Below are 26,406 nucleotides of genomic sequence, written 5' to 3'. Positions count from 1 at the left end.
CAGCAGAGGCTCCCTCCCACAGTGAGGTCCTGTCACTGCTGAGGGACCCCCACTCCCAGCCCCTCCTGTCTGGGGGTCCTACCAGGATCAGGACCTGCAGGGTGCGACTGCTGCTGCTGCTGCTCCAATTCCCAGCTGGAAGCCAGGCCGAGGGGCTCCTGCCCCTGCTGATCCCAAGACAGATGAGTCCACTCCTTCATTCCCATCTGCTTCCCAAGCCCACAGCTGCCATTCCCCACACTCTGCTGGGGAGCAGGATGGGGCCAAATGCTCAGGCACATCCATTTTTCCAGGCAGCCAACAGAGAACCAAGAAGAGCATTTGTCACAATACAAGAATTTATGTTTTTTCTTTTAAGGGCTGTTCCTGGAGAGCTCTCTGAGACAGAATTTCAATTTTACCCACTCCAGTTTTACCTATTCCAGTTTTACACATTTCAATTTTCCCCCTCCTTTGTGGGACAGAAATCTTGCATTTCAAGAACAGCAGAAGCAAAACCATTCAAGTTTGTATAAAAATTTCTCCTAAGCCTTATTCCAGTGGTGGATTCTCCAGTGTCCAGTGAAAAGGGCGTTTGCTGCCATGGGAAGGAGCAGTTCAGGTTGTCCCTTGGGCTGTTTCAGAGGAGGGGGAGTTGCCTGCAGGATCTCCCTGCTCCCAGAAAAGAGCAGAAAATGGGATTTCCAGCAGGGTCTGGCAGCCCATGGGACTCCTGTGACAGGTTGGATCCAAGCAGGAAAACTGCGCGTTGTTTATGCAATAAGTGTTTTTGTGGCTCCGAGGTATTTCAGATGGAATGGAGATACCTCGGGATGTTTATACTTTCCTGGAAGCCAGGGGAGCAGAGATATCAGGGCCATCTAAAGCACTGGAGGAGCTCCTGGTTGTGCAAGAACCATTCCCTGCCTTGCAAAACGTTCTTCAAAATACGGCACCTTCAAAACATTCTTCGAAACGCGGCACCGGGACCTTTCCTGCTGCACCAGCACGGGGCTCAAACGGGGGGTTCCAAAGAGGGGGTTCCAAAGAGGGGGTTCCAAAGAGGGGGTTCCAAAGAGGGGGCTCCAAACACAAACACCAGCACGGGGCGCAAACAGGGGGTTCCAAATAGGGGGTTCCAAAGAGGGGGCTCCAAAGAGGGGGTTCCAAACAGGGGGTTCCAAAGAGGGGGCTCCAAACAGGGGGTTCCAAATAGGGGGTTCCAAACACGGGGTTCCAAAGAGGGGGTTCCAAACAGGTGGCTCCAAACACAAACACCAGCACGGGGCTCAAACAGGGGGTTCCAAATAGGGGGTTCCAAACTCGGGGTTCCAAATAGGGGGTTCCAAACACGGGGTTCCAAAGAGGGGGTTCCAAACAGGTGGCTCCAAACACAAACACCAGCACGGGGCTCAAACAGGGGGTTCCAAATAGGGGGTTCCAAACTCAGGGTTCCAAACAGGAGGTTCCAAACACAGGGTTCCAAACACAAACACCAGCACGGGGCTCAAGCAGGGGGTTCCAAAGAGGGGGTTCCAAAGAGGGGGCTCCAAACAGGGGGTTCCAAACACGGGGTTCCAAACAGGGGGTTCCAAACAGGCGTTCCAAACACAAACACCAACACGGAGCTCAAACATGGACACCAACACCAGATTCCAAACACGGGGCTCCAAACAAGGGGTTCAAACATGAGGCATGAACACGAGGCACCAACACAGGGCTCCAAACACCAGGTTCCAAACATGGGGTTCAAACATGGACACCACCAGATTCCAAACACAGGGAACTCACACAGGGCTCCAAACATGGGGCTCCAAACACAAACACCAATATGGGGTTCCAAACACAGGGCACAAACACAGGGCACCCACACAGGGCACCAACACCGGGCTCCAAACACGGGGTTCCAAACACAGACACCAACACGGGGTTCAGACATGGACACCACCAGATTCCAAACACAGGGAACCCACCCAGGGCTCCAAACACGGGGTTCCAAACACAGGGCACCCACACAGGGCACCAACACAGGGCTCCAAACACGGGGTTCCAAACACAAACACCAACATGGGACACCAACATGGAGTTCCAATCATGGGGTTCCAACACAGGGCACCAAGACGGGGTTCCAAACACGGGGAACACACATGGGCTTCCAAACACAGGACGTGAAGTTGAGGCACCAACACAGGGCTCAAACACAAGGCACCAGCACAGGGCATCAGCATGGTGTTCCAAACATGGGGCTCCAAACATGAGACATCAACACGGGGCTCCAGCAAAGGACACCGGCATGAGGCACCCACATGGGTTCCAACCTCCTAGAGATCAAGATCATTCCGCTCCTCAAGATCATTAAATTTGCACCTGGTCCCAGGGAGGGCTGATAACACTGTCACACTCCAGGGGCTGGGGTTGACAGGCAAAATAACGCACTTTCCCAAACTCCCTGGATTCCCAGGGCTGGAACGCTCCTGGCTGCTCCCAAAGCAGCAGCACACCTGGGGTGAGGTGGAAAGCCACATTTCCATCATCTCCAGCAGCTCCAGGACCCCCTCCTAGACACAAGCACAGATTCAACAGCCCATTCCCAACCCTTCAGCTTGTGGGGTCTCCCATTTTTCCGGGGCAGTGCTCAACTGTGGCACTGCAGGAAGCCTTGGCTCTGCACTGACTCAGTGCCTGGAGTCAGCAGGGTCTGGTTTTGTGGATGGATTCCTCTGTAAAACCAGTGGAATTACAGTGCTGGGGGTCTCTGGGGAAAGCTGGGATGGGCTGTTCTTTTTGGAAAACACCATCTCCCAGCAAATGCCATGGACACCATGACAGCCAGCCTCAAAATGCAGCTCTGACCCTTTCCCCACAGTCCAGCAGCACAGGAACCCCCCAGCCATGGCACAGGCTGCTCCAAGCTCGAAACAAACGCCTCCAATTTCAGCACCAGCATCTCCAAGCTCAGTACAGACGAGCTGCAATGAGTTTTGCATCTCCAGACAAAAGTCAGGACCATAGGGTTGGACTTCTAAGTGGCTCAGAACTAATCCTGCTGACTTCTCCTTCCTTTTAATTAGTCCTGAGCACTGAGACATCCCCACGCTCCCCGCGAGTAACCACTAATCAGGCAGGGTATGAGCTCCAGTAATTACCCGGATTTGCTCTCCATCCTCCCTGCAGTAATTGCAGCCCTGAGTAACTCCTGCCCTGAGTAGGGCTGAGCCCTGTGCCAGGCATGTGGAGCACGAGCCTGGCCGGGACCATGATCCGGAGGCTCAGCAGCACCCAAATCCCTTTAGCCTCCAAACCTGTTTTACGAGACTGACTCCACTGATGGAAAAGCTCTGGCTGGAGAGATGCTGGGGCGGGACACAGTCCCAGGGGAGGATTTTCAGAGGAAAAGGTTTTGTTGGACCACAGTCCCACCTTGTTCAGACTCAGCCATGGGCTGGACTTGTTTTTCCCCCAGTCCCTCACTTGTTAGGAGCAATGTTCCCAAAAACCTTGTTTTAGAGGAGAGGAGAGGAGAGGAGAGGAGAGGAGAGGAGAGGAGAGGAGAGGAGAGGAGAGGAGAGGAGAGGAGAGGAGAGGAGAGGAGAGGAGAGGAGAGGAGAGGAGAGGAGAGGAGAGGAGAGGAGAGGAGAGGAGAGGAGAGGAGAGGAGAGGAGAGGAGAGGAGAGGAGAGGAGAGGAGAGGAGAGGAGAGGAGAGGAGAGGAGAGGAGAGGAGAGGAGAGGAGAGGAGAGGAGAGGAGAGGAGAGGAGAGGAGAGGAGAGGAGAGGAGAGGAGAGGAGAGGAGAGGAGAGGAGAGGAGAGGAGAGGAGAGGAGAGGAGAGGAGAGGAGAGGAGAGGAGAAAAAAGAAGGGAGAAGGAGAACGCAAAGGGGAAGGGGAAAGAGGAGGAGGAAGGAAGGGAGACAAGAAGGGAGAAGGAAGAAGATGAGAAGAACAGTTCCATTGGAAGGGACCTACGTCCATCCTCTGCTCCACCTGGAGCTCTGTTCCCCACCTGTCTTGGAGAAAAGAACCTTCACAAACCCCTGTGGGTCCCTTCCAGCCTGGGATACCTCATCCCATGATATAATCCCAGCAATATGGAACACTGGCCATCAGTCCCATGGCACTTGCACAGCTCCTCTGGAAGGGAAAAATACTCAGTTTATTGTAGAGCAAGAGCCTTTGTTAGAGCCCAAAAATGGACACTTGGGTCCTGCTGCTCTGCATCCCTCTGGGATAAAATGATCCCACCTCAGAGTGGGCTCTGGTGAGGAAAAACCATCTCCTCAATTTCCAGTAAAGCCACCAACCACAGCGACAAGACAAGGAAAAGGTTTTGCAGACATCCCTCAGGAATGGGAAATGGACAAAAGGGAAAAGAAACTTCCTGGGCAAGGAGCAGATGGGAAGAACCAAATCCCAGAGAAGAAATTCTCACTCTGGGATTGACACCAAGAACTAAAAGGATGTTTCTGAAGAGCAGAGTTGGCCAAAATGGCCATAATTAGGGCACAGTTGGTGCTCCAGCCCTGGGGTCACATTTCCACATGGGAATTTCTGACAGTCTTTGCTTTAAGACTGATTCCCAATTTTCTGGGTGGGAAGTCTGTGCCCAGGCTGCAAAATTCTGGCACTCTGAGGAGCTGAGCTGTAGTGAATCCCTTTTGTGCCTCCCCTGCACTCACTTTTCATGGAATCATGGAACATCCTTGGTTGGAAGAGACCCTCAAGGATCATTGAATCCAGCTCCTGGCCCTGCACAGGACACCCCCAGGAATCCCTCCATACTCCTGGATTTTTCTGGTTGTTAAATCACAGCCCATGGCCTGATTTCCAACACAACCCAACCTCAGCTCCATCTCCACAGACCCCCATTGCTTCCTACCCTCTCCATGCTCCCAGGGTCCAGCTGCAAGAGCAGCTCTGGGACAGAACCCAGGTAAGGAGCCCAGGGGAAGGGGAGCAGTCCTTCCCAGGTGAGGGAAGGGGAGCAGTCCTACCCAGGTAAGGAGCTCAGGAGAAGGGGAGCAGTCCTTCCCAGGTAAGGGAGCCCAGGGGAAGGGGAGCAGTCCTTCCCAGGTGAGGGAAGGGGAGCAGTCCTTCCCAGGTGAGGGAAGGGGAGCAGTCCTTCCCAGGTGAGGGAAGGGGAGCAGTCCTTCCCAGGTAAATGAAGGGGAGCAGTCCTTCCCAGGTAAGGGAAGGGGAGCAGTCCTTCCCAGTTGAGGGAGCCCAGGAGAAGGGGAGCAGTCCTTCCCAGGTAAGGAGCCCAGGAGAAGGGGAGCAGTCCTTCCCAGGTAAGGAGCCCAGGGGAAGGGGAGCAGTCCTTCCCAGGTAAGGAGCCCAGGGGAAGGGGAGCAGTCCTTCCCAGGTGAGGGAAGGGGAGCAGTCCTTCCCAGGTAAAGGAAGGGGAGCAGTCCTTCCCAGGTAAGGAGCCCAGGGGAAGGGGAGCAGTCCTTCCCAGGTAAATGAAGGGGAGCAGTCCTTCCCAGGTAAATGAAGGGGTGCAGTCCTTCCCAGGTGAGGGAAGGGGAGCAGTCCTTCCCAGGTGAGGGAAGGGGAGCAGTCCTTCCCAGGTAAGGAGCTCAGGAGAAGGGGAGCAGTCCTTCCCAGGTAAATGAAGGGGAGCAGTCCTTCCCAGGTAAGGAGCCCAGGAGAAGGGGAGCAGTCCTTCCCAGGTAAAGGAAGGGGAGCAGTCCTTCCCAGGTAAAGGAAGGGGAGCAGTCCTTCCCAGGTAAATGAAGGGGAGCAATCCTTCCAGCACTGCTGGAGGCTGATCTATGACCTCCCCAGGGCAGCGAGCGCTGCATTCCCCGGCTCTGATAGAAGGGGCAGGATCTGATGTTCCCTCAGCTGGAACACAGCAGGAAAAAAGCATCAGATTTCCCGGGACCGTGCTCCCATCCCCTTCAGCAGCTGATCCTGCGGCCCCCCCTCCTCCGAGTATATAAATGCTGTCCCAGGTCACCCTCAGGGACACCGAGGGCGCCGCGGGCAGGAGCCTCCACGATGTGGGAGCTGCGCTCCATCGCCTTCACCAGGGCCGTCCTTGCGGAATTCCTGGCCACTCTGGTCTTCGTGCTCTTCGGGCTGGGCTCGGCGCTGAACTGGCCCTCGGCGCCGGCCCCGAGCACGCTGCAGATCGCGCTGGCCTTCGGGCTGGCCATCGGCACGCTGGTGCAGGCCCTGGGCCACGTCAGCGGCGCCCACATCAACCCCGCCGTCACCCTGGGCTGCCTGCTGGGCTCGCAGCTCTCCCTGCTCCGCGCCCTCTTCTACGTGGTGGCCCAGCTGCTGGGCGGCGTGGTGGGCGCCGCCATCCTGCACGAGGTGACCCCGGACGGCGCCCGCCAGGGCCTGGCCCTCAACAAGGTGAGGCCGCGGCGCCGGGACAGCGGGCAGGGGGGCAGCAAGGGGCTTCTGGCCAGCCCCAAAAACCCCCTCGGCTTCCCCAAAACCTCTTCAGCTGGGGATCCCAGAATTCCCGGAATTCCCAAAAATTTCCATTGGGATTTTCCTCAGGGAACCAGGAGAGGTCCAAAATCGGGGAAATTCCATCCCAAATCCAATCCCTTAAAACCCCTTCAGCTGCCCCAAAACAGTCTGCCAGGGATCTCAAAAGTTCCCAGAATTCCCAAAAATTCCCACTGGAATACCCCAAGATTCCCATCGGGTTTTCTTCAGAGTATCGGGAGAGGTCCAAAATTGGGGAAATTTTATCCCAAATCCAATCCCTTAAAACCCCTTCAGCTGCCTCAAAACATCCTGCCAGGGTTTTCAAAAATTCCCATAATTCCCAAAAATTCCCACTGGAATTCCCCAAGATTCCCATCGGGATTTTCCTCAGAGAATCGGGAGAGGTCCAAAATCGGGGAAATTCCATCCCAAATCCACTCCCTAAAAACCCCTTCAGCTGCCCCAAAACATCCTGCCAGGGATCTCAAAAATTCCCGGAATTCCCAAAAATTCCCACTGGAATTCCCCAAGATTCCCATTGGGATTTTCCTCAGAGAACCGGGAGAGGTCCAAAATCAGGGAAATTCCATCCCAAATCCAATCCCTCAAAACCCCTTCAGCTGCCTCAAAACATCCTGCCAGGGATCTCAAAAATTCCCGGAATTCCCAAAAATTACCACTGCGATTCCCCAAAATTCCCATTGGGATTTTCCTCAGAGAATTGGGAGAGGTCTAAAATCGGGGAAATTCCATCCCAAATCCACCCCAAAATCCCTAAAAACCCCTTCAGCTGCCCCAAAACATCCTGCCAGGGATCTCAAAAGTTCCTGGAATTCCCAAAAGTTCCCACTGGTATTCCCCAAGATTCCCATCGGGATTTTCCTCAGAGAATCGGGAGAGGTCCAAAATTGGGGAAATTCCATCCCAAATCCAATCCCTAAAAACCCCTTCAGCTGCCTCAAAACATCCTGCCAGGGATCTCAAAAGTTCCCGGAATTCCCAAAAATTCCCACTGGAATTCCCCAAGATTCCCACTGGGATTTTCCTCAGAGAACCGGGAGAGGCCCCAAATCGGGGAAATTCCATCCCAAATCCAATCCCTAAAAACCCCTTCAGCTGCCTCAAAACATCCTGCCAGGGATCTCAAAAATTCCCAGGATTCCCAAAGCTTCCCACTGGAATTCCCCAAGATTCCCATTGGGATTTTCCTCAGAGAATCAGGAGAGGTTCAAAATCAGGGAAATTCCATCCCAAATCCACCCAAAAATCCCTAAAAACCCCTTCAGCTGCCCCAAAACATCCTGCCAGGGATCTCAAAAATTCCCAGAATTCCCAAAAATTCCCACTGGAATTCCCAAAAATTCCCACTGGGATTTTCCTCAGGGAACCGGGAGAGGTCCAAAATCAGGGAAATGCCATCCCAAATCCATCCAAAAATCCCTAAAAACCCCTTCAGCTGCCCCAAAACATCCTGCCAGGAATCTAAAAAATTCCCAGAAATTCCCACTGGAATTCCCCAAGATTCCCACTGGGATTTTCCTCAGAGAACCGGGAGAGGTCCAAAATCGGGGAAATTCTATCCCAAATCCACCCCAAAATCCCTAAAAACCCCTTCAGCTGCCCCAAAACATCCTGCCAGGGATCTCAAAAGTTCCCGGAATTCCCAAAAATTCCCACTGGAATTCCCCAAGATTCCCATTGGGATTTTCCTCAGAGAATTGGGAGAGGCCCCAAATCGGGGAAATTCCATCCCAAATCCAATCCCTTAAAACCCCTTCAGCTGCCTCAAAACATCCTGCCAGGGATCTCAAAAGTTCCCAGAATTCCCAAAAGTTCCCACCGGAATTCCCCAAGAGTCCCACTGAGATTTTCCTCAGAGAACCGGGAGACGTCCAAAATCAGGGAAATTCCATCCCAAATCCACCCAAAAGTCCCTAAAAACCCCTTCAGCTGCCCCAAAACCTCCAGCTGAGGATCCCAGAATTCCCACTGGAATTTTCCTAAGAGAACCAGGACAGGCTCAGAATTCCATGGGAATTTCATCGAAAAATCCACACAAAAATCCCTAAAAACCCCCTCAGCTCCCCAAACCATCCTGCCAGGGATCCCAGAATTCCCAAAATTCCCCAAAATTCCCAGAATTCACAGTGAGGAAGCCTCTGAATGCCCCAGCCCAGCACCTGCTGGACTCTGCTGCTCCAGGGGTCCTGCCAGGAGCAGGGATGAAGGCAGGACTCATCTTCCTCCTCTGGTTTTAGGGCTAAAATTTCCTGAGGTCCATCAGCTATTTCCCATTGAGCCACCTCTTCCACCTGGGGAATTTTTGTTCTTTTCACATTGGCGCCAAAAATGCCCCCTGGTTTTGGGGCTAGGCCAGAGGAAGGATCCAGCTGGCCACAGACACGTCCCTTGGAGTCACAACCATCTCATTTTTCCCGGGATTGCACGCAGGGGACTTGGATTTTGGGGGTCCCAGGGGTTTATGGAAGGACACATCCAAAACACCAACTCTGTGTTCCTCTTGTCCCAGGCTCATCCCAATTTCCCCTCTGGTGTGGGTACAGGCAGCCTTTTCCTGGCTCTGCTTTGGCCAAGCCACAATTCCCAGGTTGCTGAAGTGGTGGGGAGAGGAGAGATTTGGGTCTAAACCCGGGGATTCCCTGGATTTAGATTCCTCTGGTGTGGTTTTAGTGCTCGTCCAGAGCAGCATCTCACCTGTCCCCTCTCTCCCTCCGTTTCTCCTGGGTGCTGAAGCTGACTCCTCTCCTGGGAGATGCTGTGCTGGTCCCACCAACCTCTGTCCCCAGCTGTCCCCATTCCAGGGGTTTCTCATCTGGGGGAGAGCCAGTAAATCCCCCCCGGCTCTGCTTTGGCCAAGCCACAATTCCCAGTTTGCTGAAGTGGTGGGGAGAGGAGAGATTTGGGTCTGAATCCCAGATTTTCATTAGATTCAGCTCGTTGCTTCCCACTGTGATGGGATGGTCACACCAGATCCAGCTGGTTCATCCCAAAACCCAACACTGGGATTCCCTAAAGCTTCACAGGGATCTCTGGCTGGTTTCAGACAGGGAAAAAATAAAGCCAGGGAAGCTCAGGATCCCCATGGGGGATTCTCCAGTGGTATCCTGGCCTCCAACACCCCCTTCCCCACAGGAGGGGGAAAAGGAATTGAAACCCAGGGGTTCACTGTCCCATCCCAGGGGGGCACAGGCACCTGCCAGGATCAGCATCACCCAAGCCCAGGGAAGCGAGGGAGGAGCAGGGGTTGGTTGGGAGGCAGCTCATGGAAATTGCCTTTCCCACAGCAGGGAGGCACTGCCAGGACTCAGCAGCACTGCCAGAGTGATTAAGAGGGTTAAAAAGAGGGATTGTGGTTTGATCTGAATGAGGAGATTTAGGCTGGTAATGACTGAGGGTAATAAAAGCGGGAGGTTTAAGGGAGACTCAGACTGCTCAGCTTTGTTGGTTCGCAGCTTAAAGTGGAACTGGGGATTTTGAGAAGCCTTTTTCCCCCTGTGAGCTGTTCATGGCGTGGCTGCCTTCACAGATCACCCCTGTAAAAAGGGAGGGGAATACTGGGGAGGAGAATGAGGAAGATCTGACTCTGGAGCTTGGGCAGGAGGGCAGTTAGGTTCTTCCTGGGATCACCAAGTGATGGGATTAGATTTGGGAGGGGACAAGGAAAGAAGTGACTGAGTTGGAGGATCAGCTCCAGATCAGACCTGACAAATTCTCTGAGTCAAAGTGTGGAAATGGAATTTTTTTTCTTTTTTCATGCTAAAATATTTCTTCTCAATGCCTTCAAAATGCAACTTGTAAACTTTTCCAAAAGGCATTTTGAGTAGGAGGAAAACAAAAAGAAATGGAAAAATACCAAGAAATTGCCAATAAAATTTCCTGAGAAATCAATCAAGCATTTCCCATTGAGCCACTTCTTCTGCTTGGGAAGTTTTTTCTTCTTGGTGCCAAAAATCCCCTCTGTCTCCTTTGGTTCCCCCTGATTTTGGATTCCTCCTCCATATTTCCCATCCCCTCACAGAACCTGGCCTTGGAACATATTTTTCCTCCCGTTCCAGCTGAACAATGAGACCACGACGGGGCAGGCGGTGACGGTGGAGCTGTTCCTCACCTTCCAGCTGGTCCTGTGCGTCTTTGCTTCCACAGACGAGCGGCGTGAGGACAACCTGGGCTCCCCTGCCCTCTCCATCGGCCTCTCTGTGGCCGTGGGGCACCTTCTCGGGGTGAGTGGATGGCCCAAAACTTGGCACTTTTGGGGTTCTTTTTTTGTTTATGCCCCAAGTTGGTTTGGCTGCATCTCTGGGCTTGACGGGGATATGTAACCTGTGGTTTTCCAGTGGAGAGAGGGAAAAATCCCACCAAAGCCATGGGAGAGCTGTGGCCTGAGCTCAGCCTTTATTTGGCATGAAAAACTCCAAGCCCAGCACCTGCTGGACCCTGCTGCTCCAAGGGTCCTGCCAGGAGCAGGGATGAAGGCAGGACTCATCTTCTTCCTCTGGTTTTAGGGCTAAAATTTCCTGAGGTCCATCAACTATTTTTCATTGAGCCACCTCTTCCACCTGGAGAATTTTTGTTCTTTTCAAATTGGCACCAAAAATGTCCCCTGTTTTGGGGGCTAAAGCCAGAGGAAGGATCCAGCTGGCCACAGACACATCCCTTGGACCCTGCCTCTCCTTGAGTCCCACTGGGATCTGTGGGATCTCTCCTGGAGTGAAGGCTTTGGCTGCTGGGGCTCTCCAGGATGAGCCTGGGAAGTGTTTGGGACGGACACTCAGGGAAATCCCACCTGGGTCACGGCCCAAAGCAGCCCCCACACCAAGTGCACGCAGGAAAATGCTGCTGGTCACAGCACACCGTCCATCCTCAGCACCCCACGAGCCCCTGTGACCACGGGACTGTTCCTCTCCTGTCCTCAGGGGCACAAGAGGGCATTTTCTGCAGGACTGGGAGCTTATCCCCGCAGCTCCTGGGGCTGCAGCACAGCACCACCGGGCCACGCGAGCTCAGCCACCTCACAGGGCTGACTCAGGTGCTGGCAGCTCCTGGCGTCCCTTTTCCTGGAGCAGGAACGCTGAAGGGTGAAGCAGCAGCTCAGCTGTCACCCTAATGACAGCCCAACATTTCTAAGATGAGGTAGAAGGGTTTGATGCTGACAGAGCCGTGGTGTTCCCGGCAGATCCGTTACACCGGCTGCTCCATGAACCCCGCCAGGTCCTTCGCCCCCGCCGTCGTCGTTGGAGACTTCAGCGACCACTGGGTGAGAACTCGGCTCTGGGCTTGGCTTGGCTTGGGTTGGATGAGGCCCCCACACTGCCAATATTCCTCGAAACTCACCCAGCCAGACAAATTCCGGGCATTTCCATGCCAGCTCCCAGCTGGAGGAGAAATGGAGAGATTAGGAGAAGGAGGTGGGGCTGCTGGGTGCTTAATTGGCTTTTCCAAACTTCAAACTGGGAGCGTTGCAACAGGATCAGGGTGTGAGGTCTGTTGACATGACTTGGCACGGGGAACAAAACCAATGGAGAGTGGAGCTGTTGCCAGTCCTGGGGAACTTTCCTGGTTCCTGGATCTAGGTGCACCTTTGGGAACACTCCCTGGCCATGGCTCTGAGGCTGTCAGAGCTCCAGGAGCATTTCAGCAATGCTCTCAGGCACGGGGTGGGATTGGTGGTGGTTGTCCTGAGCAGGGCCACAGGCTGGATTTTGAGGATCCTTGTGTCCTTTCCAGTTCAGGAGATTCCATGATTTTATTGTTTTCACCTACAAAGAGCCTGGCTGGAGGCTGTAGTGGTTCCTGATGTCTGTTCCCAAGTGTCTGGCCCAGGCTGGTGCCTCCACCTCTTTCTCCTCTTCCTCCTCCTGCTGCTCCTCCTCCCACAGGAATCCATGAGTGGGTAGGAAAATGCTCCTCCAGATGATGCCACATCACTCAGCACGTTCACAATGGGCCTGTCATTAATGCAGAGTCTGAGCAGAGGGGGAATGGTGGGAGGGGATGGTTGGAATATCCCAGCCCTGGAGGGGAGCTCAGATCCCCAGCGATGGCCAAAGCAGAGCTGACTTCATGTTTTGTTCCCAGGAAGGAACCCAAGCCCCTGGAATGCCCCTCAGAGATCCCAGTTCCTCCCCACCCTCCAAAGCCAGGCTGGGTTTTGCTCACCCCACTTTTCTCTCCTTTCCTCTCCAGGTGTTCTGGGTGGGCCCCCTGATTGGGGCTGCAGCAGCTTCCATCCTCTACAACTACGTGCTGTTCCCACAGGCCAAAACCCTCTCGGAGCGCTTGGCCATCCTCAAGGGCTGCGAGCCCGAGCAGGACTGGGCTGAGCGCGAGGCCCGGCGGCGCCAGTCCGTGGAGCTGCACTCCCCCCAGACCCTGCCCAGGGGGATGTCTGAGAAGGTGTAGCCAAACTCTCCCTGGGCTGAGAGAGGAGCTGGAAACCTCTGGCGTGGTTTTAGTGCTCGTCCAGAGCAGCATCTCACCTGTCCCCTCTCTCCCTCCGTTTCTCCTGGGCGCTGAAGCTGACTCCTCTCCTGGGAGATGCTGTGCTGGTCCCACCCACTCCTGTCCCCAGCTCTCCCCACGCCCGGGGGGTTTCTGATCTGGGGGAGAGCCAGTAAATCCCAACCCCACAGGAACAAGGGATCTCCCCAGGATGCCCTGTCCCTCGTCCCCCTCGCAGGACACGGAGCTTGGCTGAGGCTGTTCCCTTCCGGAGAGCTCCGAGGAGCCTGAAGAGTGTTCATTACCCTGGGTGTGGAGGTTCCACCCCATGCCTCACTCTGCTCCCATCCCGGGTCCCTGCTCGGCTCTGGGCTCACACACAGGAGCAGGAGCAGGAGCAGGAGCAGGAGCAGGAGCAGGAGCGCTCACTCTGAGCCATGAGTGCCACACATGACAGATTCTGCTGTCAAAGGGACCAAAGTGCCATTTCCCACCCGCCACGGGACACGGAGGGGCTCCCACAGGGGCTTTCCTGGGAAGATGGGACTGGGAGCATGGCCAGGAGTCCCTGCAGGCCCCACTGGGGAGCACTTGCAAATTCTCCCTCCTGTGAAACAACAAACCCAGGTTGCAGCCCAAATGCATATACCCACCTCATTGTTGGGCCAGGGTTGTCCTTCCTCCCTCTCCCTGGTTTTCCCTTCTTTCGTCTGGTCCTGTTCCCCCTGGAGGCTCGGATCACCTGGAACACACCAAGGAAGATTTCACACCCAGCGTGCTCCAGGTGGGAAGAATCAGAATCGTGGAATGGGTTGGATGGGAAGGGACCTCAAACCCCACCCAGTCCCACCCCTGCCGTGGGCAGGGTCACCTCCCACTCTCCCAGGCTGCTCCAAGCCCTGTCCAACCTGGCCTTGGGCACTTCCAGGGATGGGGCAGCCACAGCTGCTCCAGGAATTCCATTCCAGGGCCTCCCCACCCTCACAGGGAGGAATTCCTTCTCATCTCCATCACTTGCTTCTCACATCCCTTTCTCATGGCTGCATCACTCAGACCCTCCAAACCCCTCCCACGCCTTCCCTCTGCCCTCTCAGGACCTGGTCGTGGTCCTCAGCCTGGCCAAGGACTTTGGGTCGGTCTTTGGGTGAACTTTGCTCTTTCAGCCATTGATTTAACTCCATTTCCCTTGCTTGCCCCAAGTTCTTCCTTCCCAGAGTGGATCCCAACATTGCCCCGCTGTCAGCCCCACCAGGATTTTTCTGGAAAGGCTGTTACAGGAATATTCAATGAGACTGGGCCCAATTCCAATCATAAGGGTGATTTTTGGATCATTCTGGATCATTTCCCTCCCCCTGTTCTGACAGGACACCCCCCACCACAGGATGCTCTTCACTCTGCTCCACTGGCACCATCCCCTCCTCCCATCACATCCTTCCTTGCCTTCCTCCCGTGCTCTTCCTCAGATGTTGGAGTGGCTGCTGCTGCAGGGGTGAGGAGGGAGCCCAGCTTTGATCTGGCCCAGACCAGGTGTTTATCCACAGCCAATCCATGCAAATGCCCCCAGAGGGCTTTGCCAAGGCAGCGCTTCCAGCCCTGGCTTGATCCACCCAAAGCAGGGATTCTGCTTCCCTTTGCTCCTTGATGGTCAATTTGAATTTTAGCTCAGAAGAGGCTTCTCAAAAATTCCCTCTGTTCTCAGCAATGGCAATTAAATCATGTTTTAAATAAATCCCAGTGTCAAATTGTATTTCTGTTGTCAAATGCTCACTTTTAAAAGTCATATGGGGGTTTTGATGCTTTTTAAAGGAAAATTAATCCATGTATGTGTGCAGGAAAATCCCAGTGGAGTTTTCCAGAAGTCACCCTGGGCATGCTCTGCTGTGGAAAAAGCCACAGCTGAATTCAGTTATTTATTTAAATTAATGTTGGTGCATTCAATGTCTCTTCTCCAGATCGAAACATTTCATTTATTATTTACCCTGACAATGTTTAAGTCTCACAGGGCCTGAACCTGAGGTTTAATGTCTGATAATGGCTCTCCTCTTTCCTATGAAGTGCTTTAAATTCCCTTTTACCCCCTGAATTTGGACACAGGGATCAAATACTGACATATTTATGGGAAACACTGACACATTTATGGTAAATAATAGATATAAAGTCTCCTCCCAGACCCCAGACCTCTCAGCCAGGAGGCTGAAGGAGCCCCAGTCTTCCTGGGAATACAAATTCCCCTTCCCTGTGCAGCTGGGTCACTTCCCAAACTTGCCCTGTCAGGAAACCACCCAGACATTCCAGACTGCACTGGGGGAGCAGGAATTGGAGGGCAGGACCAGGAAGCTGGAGCTGCCATGGACTGACCACAATCCTCCCTAAACTGGCCACACTTGGATGTCAGAGCCAGGATTTGAGACATCCCCGTGTCCTTCCACCCCCAGGATCCCGAGGTTTTGTTTTCCCCTTCTCCCACCTGGGGTCAGGGGTGCCTCAGCTTTGGGCTGCTCCTCCTGCAGAGCTGCAGAAACTCCAAAGCATTTTGCACACACCCACATCCCCTCCTCGTCCTTGCTGCTTGGCTGCCGTGCTCCTGGAACCATGGAATTCTTCAGGCTGGAAAATGCCTTGGAGACCACCCAGCCCAAGCATTTCCCCACCCCTGACCACGTCCCCAGGGGCCACAGCTTTGAAATCCCCCCAGGGATGGGACCCCGGGACCCCACCCCTGCCCTGAGCAGCTGTCCCTGCTCTGGAAAACCCTTTCCATTGAGGAAATTTCCCCCAATATCCGACTAAACCTCCCCTGGCACAGCCTGAGGCCATTTCCCTTGTCCTGTTGTTCCCTGGAGCAGAGCCCATCCCTGGCTGTCCCCTCCTGTCAGGAGTTGTGCAGAGCCACAGGATCCCCCCTGAGCCTCCTCTTCTCCAGGCTGAGCCCCCCAGGTCCCTCAGGAGCTCTCCAGCCCTTCCCCAGCTCCATTCCCAGCCCTGGACATGCTCCAGCCCCTCAGGGTCTCTCCTGGCAGTGGGACCAAGGGGACCCCCGGATTTGAGGGGTCTCAGCAGAGCTCAGCCCTGGTCCTGCTCCTCACAACTTCTGCCACAATTTGAAGGTGATCCCAAGGAATTCCCTCCCTTGCCCATTCCAGCATTGCCACACCCTGGTCCTGGGAGCATCCAAATCCCTGATCAGGGAATCTGGGAGAACCTGGGAGCACCAGCCTTGATCCCAGTGCCTGAGGGGTTTCTGCATCCTGTGGGGAAATGGGGAAACCACTGGGAGAACATGGAAGTAAAATCATGGCCTGGAGAAGCCCAAACCCAGCTGAACCTTGGAAATCCCAGCCCAGGACAAACCCCTTCAGCCCCTGGTCCCACCTGTGGGACAGGGAGGACAGAGACCAGCCCAGGGTCACCTCGGGGGGGACAGAGCTGAATTCTCTGCCTTGGATTTCTTGGCCTGACCTTTCCAAACCTTCCCAGTGCCAATCCCAGAGGGTACAGGAGCCTCCAGCCGTCCCTTCCCTGCAGTGCCATGACCTGCCTGGGATCAGGCTCAGCATTGTTTTACATCATTATTTTTATGGATCCATTTGTAGATGGAGAAATATTTCCTGAGTGTGTTTTCCTTGAGGAGGCAGGAGGGCAAGAGGAGGAGGCAGGGCCAGCTGCAGGAAATGAACACAGACCACCCCAGAGGGTGCTGGTGCTCCAGTGGAAGCCAAACTTCCCAAAGCTCTTCTATTCCCAGGGCTCTTCCAATGGATCTGCTGGTGAGAATGGAGGCTCTGCTTCAACTTTTACCCAAACTTCCCAGGAATCCAAAGGCAAAGCCCACATTTCCAGGCACCCCTCAGTGCAAGAACCTTCAGCTTCGGATCTGATGGCACAAGGGAATTTCCCAGCATGGGTCTCTTTAACTCTCCAGTGAAGATTTTTAAAGCTGAGAAGTTCCTTGGTACCTTTGCTCTGAGTTTCGAGGCAAAACAGAAGGAAAAAGGATTTTCCCATTCTCCAGCTGTCCCCAGTTTTCTGCTGTGAAACCTTGGGCACTTGGAGCTGGGGGATTGTGTGAAAATCTTGGCTTTTCACAGAACTGTGGGAGGGTTTGAGTGGGAAGAGACCTTAAAGCTGATCCTGTCCCACCCCTGCCATGGACGGGGACACTTCCCACTGTCCCTGGCTGCTCCAAGCCCTGTCCAGCCTGGCCTTGGACCCTGCCAGGGATGGAGCAGCCACAGCTGCTCCGGGAAATCCATGCCAGGGCTTCACCACCCTCACAGCGAGGAATTCCTGCCCAATATCCCATTCATCCCTGTCCTCTGCAGTAGGAAGCCATTCCCCCTTGTCCTGGCACTCCAGACCCTTGGAAATTGTCTCCTTTCATCCTTCCTGCTCCTTCAGGCACTGGAAGGCCAGCCACAACGAGGTCACCCCAGAGCCTTCTCTTCTCCAGGCTAGATAACCCCAGCTGTGCCAGCCTTTCCTCCCAGCAGAGCTGCTCCATCCCTCTGATCCTCCTGCTGCCTCCTCTGGGCTCTCTCCAGCAGCTCCAGCTGCTCCCTGTGCTGGGCCAGGGCTGGGGCAGCTCTGCAGGTGAGGTCTCACCTGGGCACAGGACCAGAACCCCCCCTCTGGGCTCAGCCCAGGCTCAGGGGACTCTGGATCCTGTCCAGCTCTCACCCCCCAGAATGTTTTTAGGAGTTTCCAGATTCCTGCAATGATATCAAGAATTCCTTAATTTATTTATGGTGTTTTTCAGGTGATTCAGAGCCTGGTTGTGATTTCAGGCCCCTCTGCCTTGGTGCAACCGAAGCTCCTCCAGCCCAGGTGGGATGGCAGTGCCCAGGGGAGGGGGAAAATCACCTTCCCAGGGACATCTCCCTCCCCACATAATTCCCCTTTATTCCAGGGTGTGCTCCTTGTAAACCAAGGAAGGATTGCACAGGTGAAGACATTTCCACAGCAAACACCTTTCTAGAGGAAAAACAGCACTGCCCCCAACTCTGAATCCCGAGGACAAAACAAAGGGCCCAAAAGAGTTCCAAGTGGGCCTTGGGATGTCTCTGGTGCTGGTGGCTTTCCTGGAAAGGGCTGGACTTGAAAATCAGGGCACCAGGGGTTCATCCCACCTTTCCCACTGTGTGGTTTGGTTTTCCAACCAGGCTTTTGCTTCCCCTGACGCTCATTATCCCATGGGACAATTTAACGGTGGTTTCAGTGCAAATGAACTCCTGAGGGAGCTCAGAGCAGCCCCAGAGCAGCCCTGACCAGCAGGAATTACTGAGCTCAGAGCAGAGCTGTCATTAAGCTTTGTCACCAGTCAGCATTAAAGAGCGTTCGGGTGGCATCCAGGGTTGGCAGGTCACTGTCACCCCTGGCAGCCACGGCAGGCTGCAGCAGCAGGGACAGCAGCAGGGGACGTGGGGACAGCCCCAAAGCTCAGTGTCACAGCCCCAAAGCTCAGTGTCACAGTTCTGGCTCTGAAGCCAGCACTAAAGGAAGCCAAAACCTCATTGCTGCAGGGCAGGAGAAAGTGGAAACGCCGCCAGCCCCAGGCCAGCAGTGTCATCGCTCAGCTTCAAAGAGAGAGCAGCAGACAGGGGTCAGATAAGAGGGATCCTTGAAATCCCCATCTGAAACACCTGCAGAGGGGCATCCCAAAGCAGCAGCAAAGCCTTCCCTGCAGCCCTCGAACTGAGGATCACGAGGGCAAAGTTTGCTGCTCCTGCTCTGTGATATTTCCGTTTTTCCTTATCAATGCCTCATTGCAAAATGCTGGAGCTGAGCCAGCAAGAAACACCTTTTCTCTGGAAAACTGAACCAAACTTTCTCTTCTGATGTCATCCCAGCCAAGGTCTTTGGGTCATCTCATCCCAGCTCATGACTTGAAGATCTCAGAGGTCTTTTCCAGCTCAATTAATTGTGTGTTTCTGATCCCAGTTCCAGCAGAATTGGTGTCTCCTGTTCAGGACATCCTGTCACTGCTGTTATCCTGCCTCCATTACTGGGCCAGTTTTAAGGTCCTTGGCTGAGGTACAGAGCCAGGTGAGGAGGAAATCCCAAAACCTGGCTCAGGTTTGTGACCTGAATTTGGAGCAGCTTCTGCCAGGCCTCGAGGTGCAGCACGGAGCTGAACTCACCAGAAAAAGCGAGGAAATGCAAATTAACAGCAGCAAATTAACAGCAGCAAATTCATAACAGCAAATTAACAACAGCCCCGACAACGAGCAGGGTGACAGCAGGGACTGCCAGGGGTGGCACAGGGTGGCCTCAATGACACACAGCCTCCCTGGGTGAGGCAGCCCCAGGTGAGGATGAGGCAGCAGCTGCCTCCCTCCCACCCCCTCCCCGCTTTGGGGTCCCTCTCCTGAGTGGGACATTGGGGTAGATTTTGGTTGTGTTGTTTGTCTGTTTGTCTGCTGATGCCAGTGAGGAGGATGAGGAGGATGAGGAGGATGAGGAGGAGGAGGAAGGAGGCAGCCAAACCTGCCCTTGTTGCCAGAAGCCTCCTGTGCTGTGTCCCGCAGGGCGGGTGAGGCGAGGCGTGTGTGACCCCTGCACGTGGGTGTCCGTCTGTCAGCACCCGCCTGCCCCAGGCCTGCAGCACCTTGCCCAATTCCATTAAACCTGACACATCAAAGCACTTTCAGCTCAGCCAAGCTCCTTGGGTGGCACGGAGCCATGGAGAGGACAGGGAGCCTTCCAAATGCCAGGGCTGGATCGGAGGAGCCGAGCAGGAGTGCGCGGTGAGAAAAGGTTCCCGAAGAGCCCCGGGAGCAGAGGCTTTGCAGGGAGGGTTTTCCGGAAGTTTTCGCTGTCATTCCCAGCCCTGTTTGATTAGATCTCCTAGTCAGCTGTAGGATTTTGCTTATTTGCTTATTATTATCCACGCTTGGGAGACTGGCAGAGCATTTTTTTGGCCTTTCAGCCAGAGCAAGGAGTGTGCTGGAGGAGCTGACAGCAAAATGCAGCTGCCACCAAGGGATGGGGACATCGAGGAAGGGTTGGAAGGATGGGAACAGGGAGCATTTTATCCAGCTGGAGCCACAGACAGGGCTGAAGGGAAGTGGCAAGTAATTACCACCCTGGAATCCGGCCAGGGTGTCTTGAAATACCAGCTTGCAAAACTTTCACCAAAACACGCCAACGGACCAGGTGTTTCGAGGATAACAGATCTGGGCTTTGACTCTGCAATCAGCCCCGGGATCAGCAGATCCAGGAGTAAACCATTATCAGGAATTAAGGCTGTAACAGATCCTCAGTCCCTCGAGGCCCTCCAGGTCTGTTTTGCTCAGGATTTTGGGTACAAAGGAAGAGAAAAGCTCATTTATTTCCAGTCCTGGACAAGAAGTTCCCTCTCCTTGCTCTGGACAGGAATCCTCCAGGCGTTTGATCCCCCAGGCCTGACAGCCTTCTCAGAAGGCAGCAGTGAATCCAGCTTTTTGGATTTAGGGAGGATTTTACCAATGTCCAATAGGTTTACAATTTTTTACCAATGCAGAGCTTTGCTCCCTGAGTGGCTGCCCCTGCAGAGGGACCTGGCAGCCAGGGATAAAACCAGCCTGGGCATCATTTGGGAAAGGAAAAGTGGACCAACCAAGCAAGGAGAGCAGATCTGGCACCCAAACCCATCTAAAAAAAATATCCTGGCACAAAACTGCGAGGGCTACGAGAGAACCAAGAATCCTTTGTTAAGTGTCACCCGAGACCTTTTCTGCCCCAAAACCTCCGTCCGTACCAGCTCCATGGGCACAGCCCTGAGAGCCTCCCCTGCCCCTCCCTGCCAGCCAAGCATCTGCCTGTGGATGGGTTTGGGATGGAGGGCAGCGCCCCAGGAACATGAAAGGAGACATGTAAACACAGCCTGTGTCCATGCAGAGCCTGTGGCTTGGTGCTGGCATTCCCAGGAGCGAAATCATTGCTCATTGAGCAAGAGCTGGAAAGGCAGAAAGAAAAGGGCACAGGGTGACAGGGGAGGAGACACCATTCCCAGCTGCACGCCCCAATTCCAGCACTTGTTCCAGTGCTCTGGAAGGAGCAGCAGGAAGGACAGGGAGCAGAGTTTCCCAGTCAGGCTCTGCACCAGGAGCCCTCTCCATGCCATTTCTCCATCCACGCACCTCAAGGAAGCTCCAGCTCATCTACAGCTTCCCAGACGGACAAAGCTTCCCCCAAACCCTCCCCTGCTCCCTGGACAACCACAAACCCTTTGTTTCCTGGAGCTGAGCTCTCCTGACAGCCTGGGAGAAGCTCCAGGTGTTTGATTTTCCATTTCAAGGTTCCATGGAAATCGAACGCACCCGGAGCCCAGCCCCAGCAGAGCTCCTCCAGCTCAACAAGGGGTTTCCAACAGGAGGAGTGTGCAAGCACAGGGAAGGAAGGGAGGGAGCAAATATTAACTACACCTGTGCTAATGAAACACCCAGGACCTGGCAAGAGGCAGTAAAAGCCAAAAGCAGAGGAGGGAGCTCAGCCTCGTTATGCAACCTCGTTATTTAACGACCACAGAGACACCCTATAGGGGCTCTTTGTTTGCAGAGGGAAAGGAGAGAAATACCACCAATATCTGAGTCACAGGTTCACCAAGAGGCTCCAAAGACATTTTCAGGTGGAAACTTTTGCAGGTTCACATGGTAATTTGGGAGGACTGGCTAATCCCCTGGCTCCACCCACCACCCTGTAACACAGCTCCTGCTGCTCTTGCATATATAGATAGGTATGGCCCTACACCCGGCCGCACACACCACAGCCCGGACACAGAGCAATCCTAAACTTTCTTCCTCCCCGGCTGCCCTCCACCTGCTCCCACCATGAAGAAGGAAATACTAACCCTGGCCTTTGCTCGAGCCGTCTTTGTGGAGTTCCTCTGCACGCTCATCTTCGTCTTCATCGGGCTGGGCTCGGCGCTGAAGTGGCCGTCGGCGCTGCCCAGCATCCTGCAGATCGCGCTGGCCTTCGGGCTGGCCATCGGCACCTTGGTGCAGGCCTTCGGCCACATCAGCGGCGCCCACATCAACCCCGCCGTGACCATCGCCTTCTTCGTGGGCAACCAGATCTCCCTGCTCCGCACGCTGCTCTACGTGGTGGCCCAGCTGGTCGGGGCCATCGCCGGCGCCGGGATCCTCTACGGCGTCACCCCCGCCAACACCCGCGGCAACCTGGCCATCAACGCGGTGAGTGCCTGCCCGGGGAGCTCCCCTCTTCCCTCGCCTTCCCCTCGGCACCGACACGGGCAGGAGAATCCGTGGGGATGGATCCTCGGCGCTCTGTCCCGCACGCACGGCGGGCTGGGAATGGGACGGGAGCGGAGCCGAGCTCTGACATGACGGCTTTATTGTGCGAGTGATGAGTGGGATGTTTTTCCCTCCTTTAATGAGGCCTTCCTCTGTCCTGAGGGCCCCGTGAGTCACCCGCACCATTGAGATATTCCTGAGTGCAGCCTCTTCACCTGGAGATTAGCGCGGGACAGGAGCCGTGCCAGCAGCAGGGGGAAGGGAGGGAGCAGAGCCCAGTCAGACCAGTAAGGGCAGGGGCAGCAGGACCCCCCTGGAACCAGAGCACTGGGGGAGCTGGGGACGGAGACAGGTGGGGAGAGTGGTGGGCAAGAGCTGGAGAAGGAGCGAGGGCAGGACGGTGTCGAGGGGCTGCGAGCAGTGGGGGCTGCTCCCAGGGGAGGAGGGGGACAGCAGAACCCTCTGAGATAAGCAGGAATGAAGCACGGCCTGAAACCCTGGGGCAGTGCTGGAGAACATCTGCAGTGAGAGTGGTGGAGCTGCTGCTCCAGCCACGGACAGGCCTGGAGCCCTGGGGGCAGCACAGATGTTCACTGGGATGAGGAGCTCCAATGCCTCTCATTCCACAGGTTCCACATCCCAAACAAGCCAGATTTAGATAAAAAATGAGCTGTGATGGGTTGGGTCACTTTGTCCTTTCCATGTCCAGTGGAGTCGAATTCCCCTGAGAGTCCCCAGGGTTTTGTGCAGAGTGACTGGGACAGAACAGCCCATCCCAGCCCATGACCTTCATCCCAACCCTCACCCTCCATCCCATCCCCGCTGCTCCTCATCCTCCTGGGCAGGTGCTCCATGAAATGCAGGGTACAACAGGCTGCAAGGGTCAAAGAAATGCAGGAAAAAGGGGATTTTGTGGGAAAGCACTCAGTGCTGTGGAGACAGGGAAGTGGAGAGAGATGTGGAGAGCCCAGGGCAGGGACAGGATTGGGGGAGAGACAGATCTTGGAGAATTGCAAAGAAAGATCATTTCTTGCCTGTCAGAGAAGGAGCAGGGCCTAGGCAGGGGCCCTGGGGGGCTTCTCCTCCAACTTCACCCTCCCAAACCTCCCAGCAAAGCACCCACGAGCCCTCCCGGTGCTGCTAAGCCCTGGGAGGGTTAATTATTGTCACTCTCGTGGTTCCAGCTCAACCACAACATAACCCCAGGCCAGGCCCTGGTGGTGGAGATCATCCTCACCTTCCAGCTGGCCGCCTGCATCTTCGCATCCACGGACAACCGGCGCAGCGGTGTCGGCTCCCCCGCCCTGTCCATCGGCCTCTCCGTCACCCTGGGCCACCTGGTGGGGGTGAGTCCAGGGGGGTCCTGCCAGCACAGAGCTCCCCAAAATGCCCTCCAGCAGCTGGTCCTGAGGGAGCTGCTCTGGAGGAGCAAACACAGGAGATCTTGGGGTCTTTCCTGGTGAGGGCTCATCTCCAGCTCTCTGGAACAGAGACACCGTCAGGGGACACTTCAGTCCCTGCTCCCAAAGGGAGGCTCTGATCTGCTCCTTAACCCAGGGTTCTTTCCACACCTCCAGATTTACTTCACCGGCTGCTCCATGAACCCTGCGCGCTCCTTCGGGCCCGCTGTCGTCACCAGGAGGTTCAGCTCCGCGCACTGGGTGGGTGCTGGTGGGACTGGGGACAGGGACAGGTGGGGGCCACGTGGGGACGGGGCAGGGACTGCTGTGGGACTGGCAGGGTGGGCGTTTCAGAGCCCACCCCAGGCAGGAAGGATTAACAGGGGCTGAAGAAGGAGGGAGGTTTTGCCCCTTGATGCATCGGGAACAGTTAATCCCCGAGCACAGAGCCAGCCAGGGGACAGAAGTGAACCCATCCCAGGGTAGGCTGGGTGGGAACAACCTAAAAACTCATCCAGTCCCACCCCGTGCCATGGGCAGGGACACCTTCCAGCAGCCCAGGTTGCTCCAGGCCCCATCCAACCCAGCCTTGGACACTTCCAGGGCATGGAAATCAGCCCTGGTGCCCTCTGAGCACCATTGGTGCATCATCTGAGGGGAAGAAAGCCCCCAGAGGAGCCCAGCTTGGCCTTTCCTCTCAGCCAGCACTTCCTGCAAGCTCAGCCCCCCACGCAGAGAGCAGGTTTGGCTCTCAGTGAGCACAGGCTGGGGGGGTTCAGCCCACAAAGTCTCTGGAACTGGTATTTTCCTCTCTGCATGGCAGGAGATATGGAGCAGGGATGGATGGATGGATGGATGGATGGATGGATGGATGGATGGATGGATGGATGGATGGATGGATGGATGGATGGATTGGGGTGCCATGAGCAGAGCTGGAGCAGCAGCCCCAGGAGCTGCTCTCACCACATCCCTGTTGCTTTCCAGGTGTTCTGGGTTGGGCCCATCCTTGGGGCTTGCTTGGCCTCCCTGCTCTACTTCTACATCCTGGTGCCCTACTGCATGAACATGTCTGACAGGGTGGCCATCATCAAGGGCACCTACGAGTCCGAGGAGGAGTGGGAGGAGCAGCGGGAGGAGAGGAAGAAGTCCATGGAGCTGACCCCGCCGTAGGAGCATCTGGCGAAGCAAGGCTGAGGGAGGGGAGGAAGGCCCCGCCGTGGGCTCGTGTGTGCCCCAAAGCCAGGCCAGCACCACACCCAGCTGCAGCTGCTGACTCTTCATCCACACCTTCCCATCCCGGCCGCCGGGGGTGCCGAAGGCCGGGGGCTCTGTGTGTGTGTAAAGAACCCCTGCATCAGCTCTAGAACCTCTCCAGCTTCCCCACAGCCACAAAGCCCCTCGGCCAGGCCCTGGCACCCTCGGCTCCAGCACTGCCCTCCTGGTGCAGCTCTGCAGGGCCCCACACCCCACACCGGGGCGCCTGCAGGACCTCACCTGGCCCAGGTATGGGAACACCTGGGGGCCCCTGGGGGAAGGGGAACAACTGCTTAGGGCAGGGGGTGCAGCTACCCCCAGCCCAGGGGCTGCTCGTAGATGCTCTTTCACCTTTCCTGGTGCTGGGAGTCCTTTTTATTCCCAAAAGAACGAGACTTTTTGGATTCTGTGTTGAGATCTTTGTATTATAGTTTATTATTTATTGCAAATAAAAGGAAAGTTTAAAAATAAAATAAAAAAAAACAATTCCTGGGTGCAAATCAGCTCAAGTCTCAAAGTTTAGGGGGAAGAATGGATTGAGCTGGACACAAACATCCCAAAGGGTCAGGGAAAGAGCAAGGCTCAGACCCTGGATCCTGTGGGAGCTGGTGGGCTGGGAGGGGAAAACCAAAATCCTGGGAAGGATAAGTGGGTGCCTGTGCTGGAGTGGGGAAGGGCAGCAGGTGCAGGGCAGCTGGGAGTCCATCCCGGGCTGGGAGGAGCAGGGGCGACCCTTGCAGGGCTTCCCACCCTTCCCACACGGCCGGTTTGACTCCAGCTGTACCAGTTCTCCCAGACGGCTCCGCAGGTGCCCTCAAATAGTGACCCACAACTCCCCAGCCCCTCACCTGGGCCAAACCCACACCTTCACCTTCTGCTCTGGCCCTGCTCTTCCAGTTCTACCACAACCCTCTGCCAGAGCAGCTCCTGGCACAGGGACACCGGGACAGGGATACAGGGACACCAGCACAGGGACACTGGGACAGGGACACTGGGACACCAGCACAGGGAAAGGGACAACAGGCACAGGGACACCAGAACAGGGACAGGGACACCAGGACAGGCAGAAGGACACCAGCACAGGGACACTGGCACTGGGACATAGGGACACCAGGACAGTGACACCAGGACAGGCACAAGGACACCGGGACAGGGACACCAGCACAGGGACACCCACCCCAGCCCCCCTCCCCAGCTCCAGCCCCTCCCCCTGCTGCCCAGGGGAGGTTCCCCCTACGGAGCCTCCAGGGACGGGGGTGGCTCTGCCCCGGAGCTCCCCATCCCAGGCTCAGCTCCGTCCCACCCGGAGCAGGAAGGCTCTGCCCCGGAGCTCCCCCATCCCAGGCTCAGCTCCGTCCCATATGGAGCAGGGAGGCTCTGTCCCGGAGCTCCCCCATCCCCGGTTCAGCTCCATCCCACCCGGACGGGGGAGGCTCTGTCCCGGAGCTCCCCCATCCCCGGTTCAGCTCCGTCCCACCCGGACGGGGGAAGCTCTGTCCCGGAGCTCCCCATCCCCGGTTCAGCTCCGTCCCACCCGGAGGGCAGAGGGGCTCTGTCCCGGAGCTCCCCCATCCCAGGTTCAGCTCCGTCCCATCCGGACGGGGAAGGCTCTGTCCCGGAGCTCCCCATCCCCGGTTCAGCT

At 55.6% G+C, this 26,406-nt stretch overlaps 2 protein-coding genes across 2 annotated transcripts; both read left to right on the top strand.

Moving 5' to 3' along the window:
• Positions 1 to 5,974: 5,974 nt before the first annotated feature.
• AQP2 (aquaporin 2) lies at positions 5,975 to 12,841 on the top strand (the record flags this gene model as incomplete). Its single annotated transcript, XM_084223528.1, has 4 exons — positions 5,975 to 6,337; positions 10,498 to 10,662; positions 11,616 to 11,696; positions 12,626 to 12,841. 4 exons carry the CDS (start codon positions 5,975 to 5,977, stop codon positions 12,839 to 12,841), a joined length of 825 nt encoding a protein of 274 aa, XP_084079654.1.
• Positions 12,842 to 21,687: 8,846 nt separating this feature from the next.
• Positions 21,688 to 24,680, top strand: AQP5 (aquaporin 5; the record flags this gene model as incomplete). The annotated part of the gene is made up of 4 exons (XM_084223529.1): positions 21,688 to 22,050; positions 23,295 to 23,456; positions 23,688 to 23,771; positions 24,495 to 24,680. The coding sequence occupies 4 exons, from the start codon at positions 21,688 to 21,690 to the stop codon at positions 24,678 to 24,680; spliced, it is 795 nt and encodes a 264-aa protein (XP_084079655.1).
• Between the last annotated feature and the right edge of the window lie 1,726 nt (positions 24,681 to 26,406).

Source organism: Fringilla coelebs, assembly GCF_963513975.1.
Source record: "Fringilla coelebs genome assembly, chromosome: 30".
Lineage (NCBI taxonomy): Eukaryota > Metazoa > Chordata > Aves > Passeriformes > Fringillidae > Fringilla > Fringilla coelebs.
This window is presented reverse-complemented; position numbering and strand designations above follow the sequence as displayed.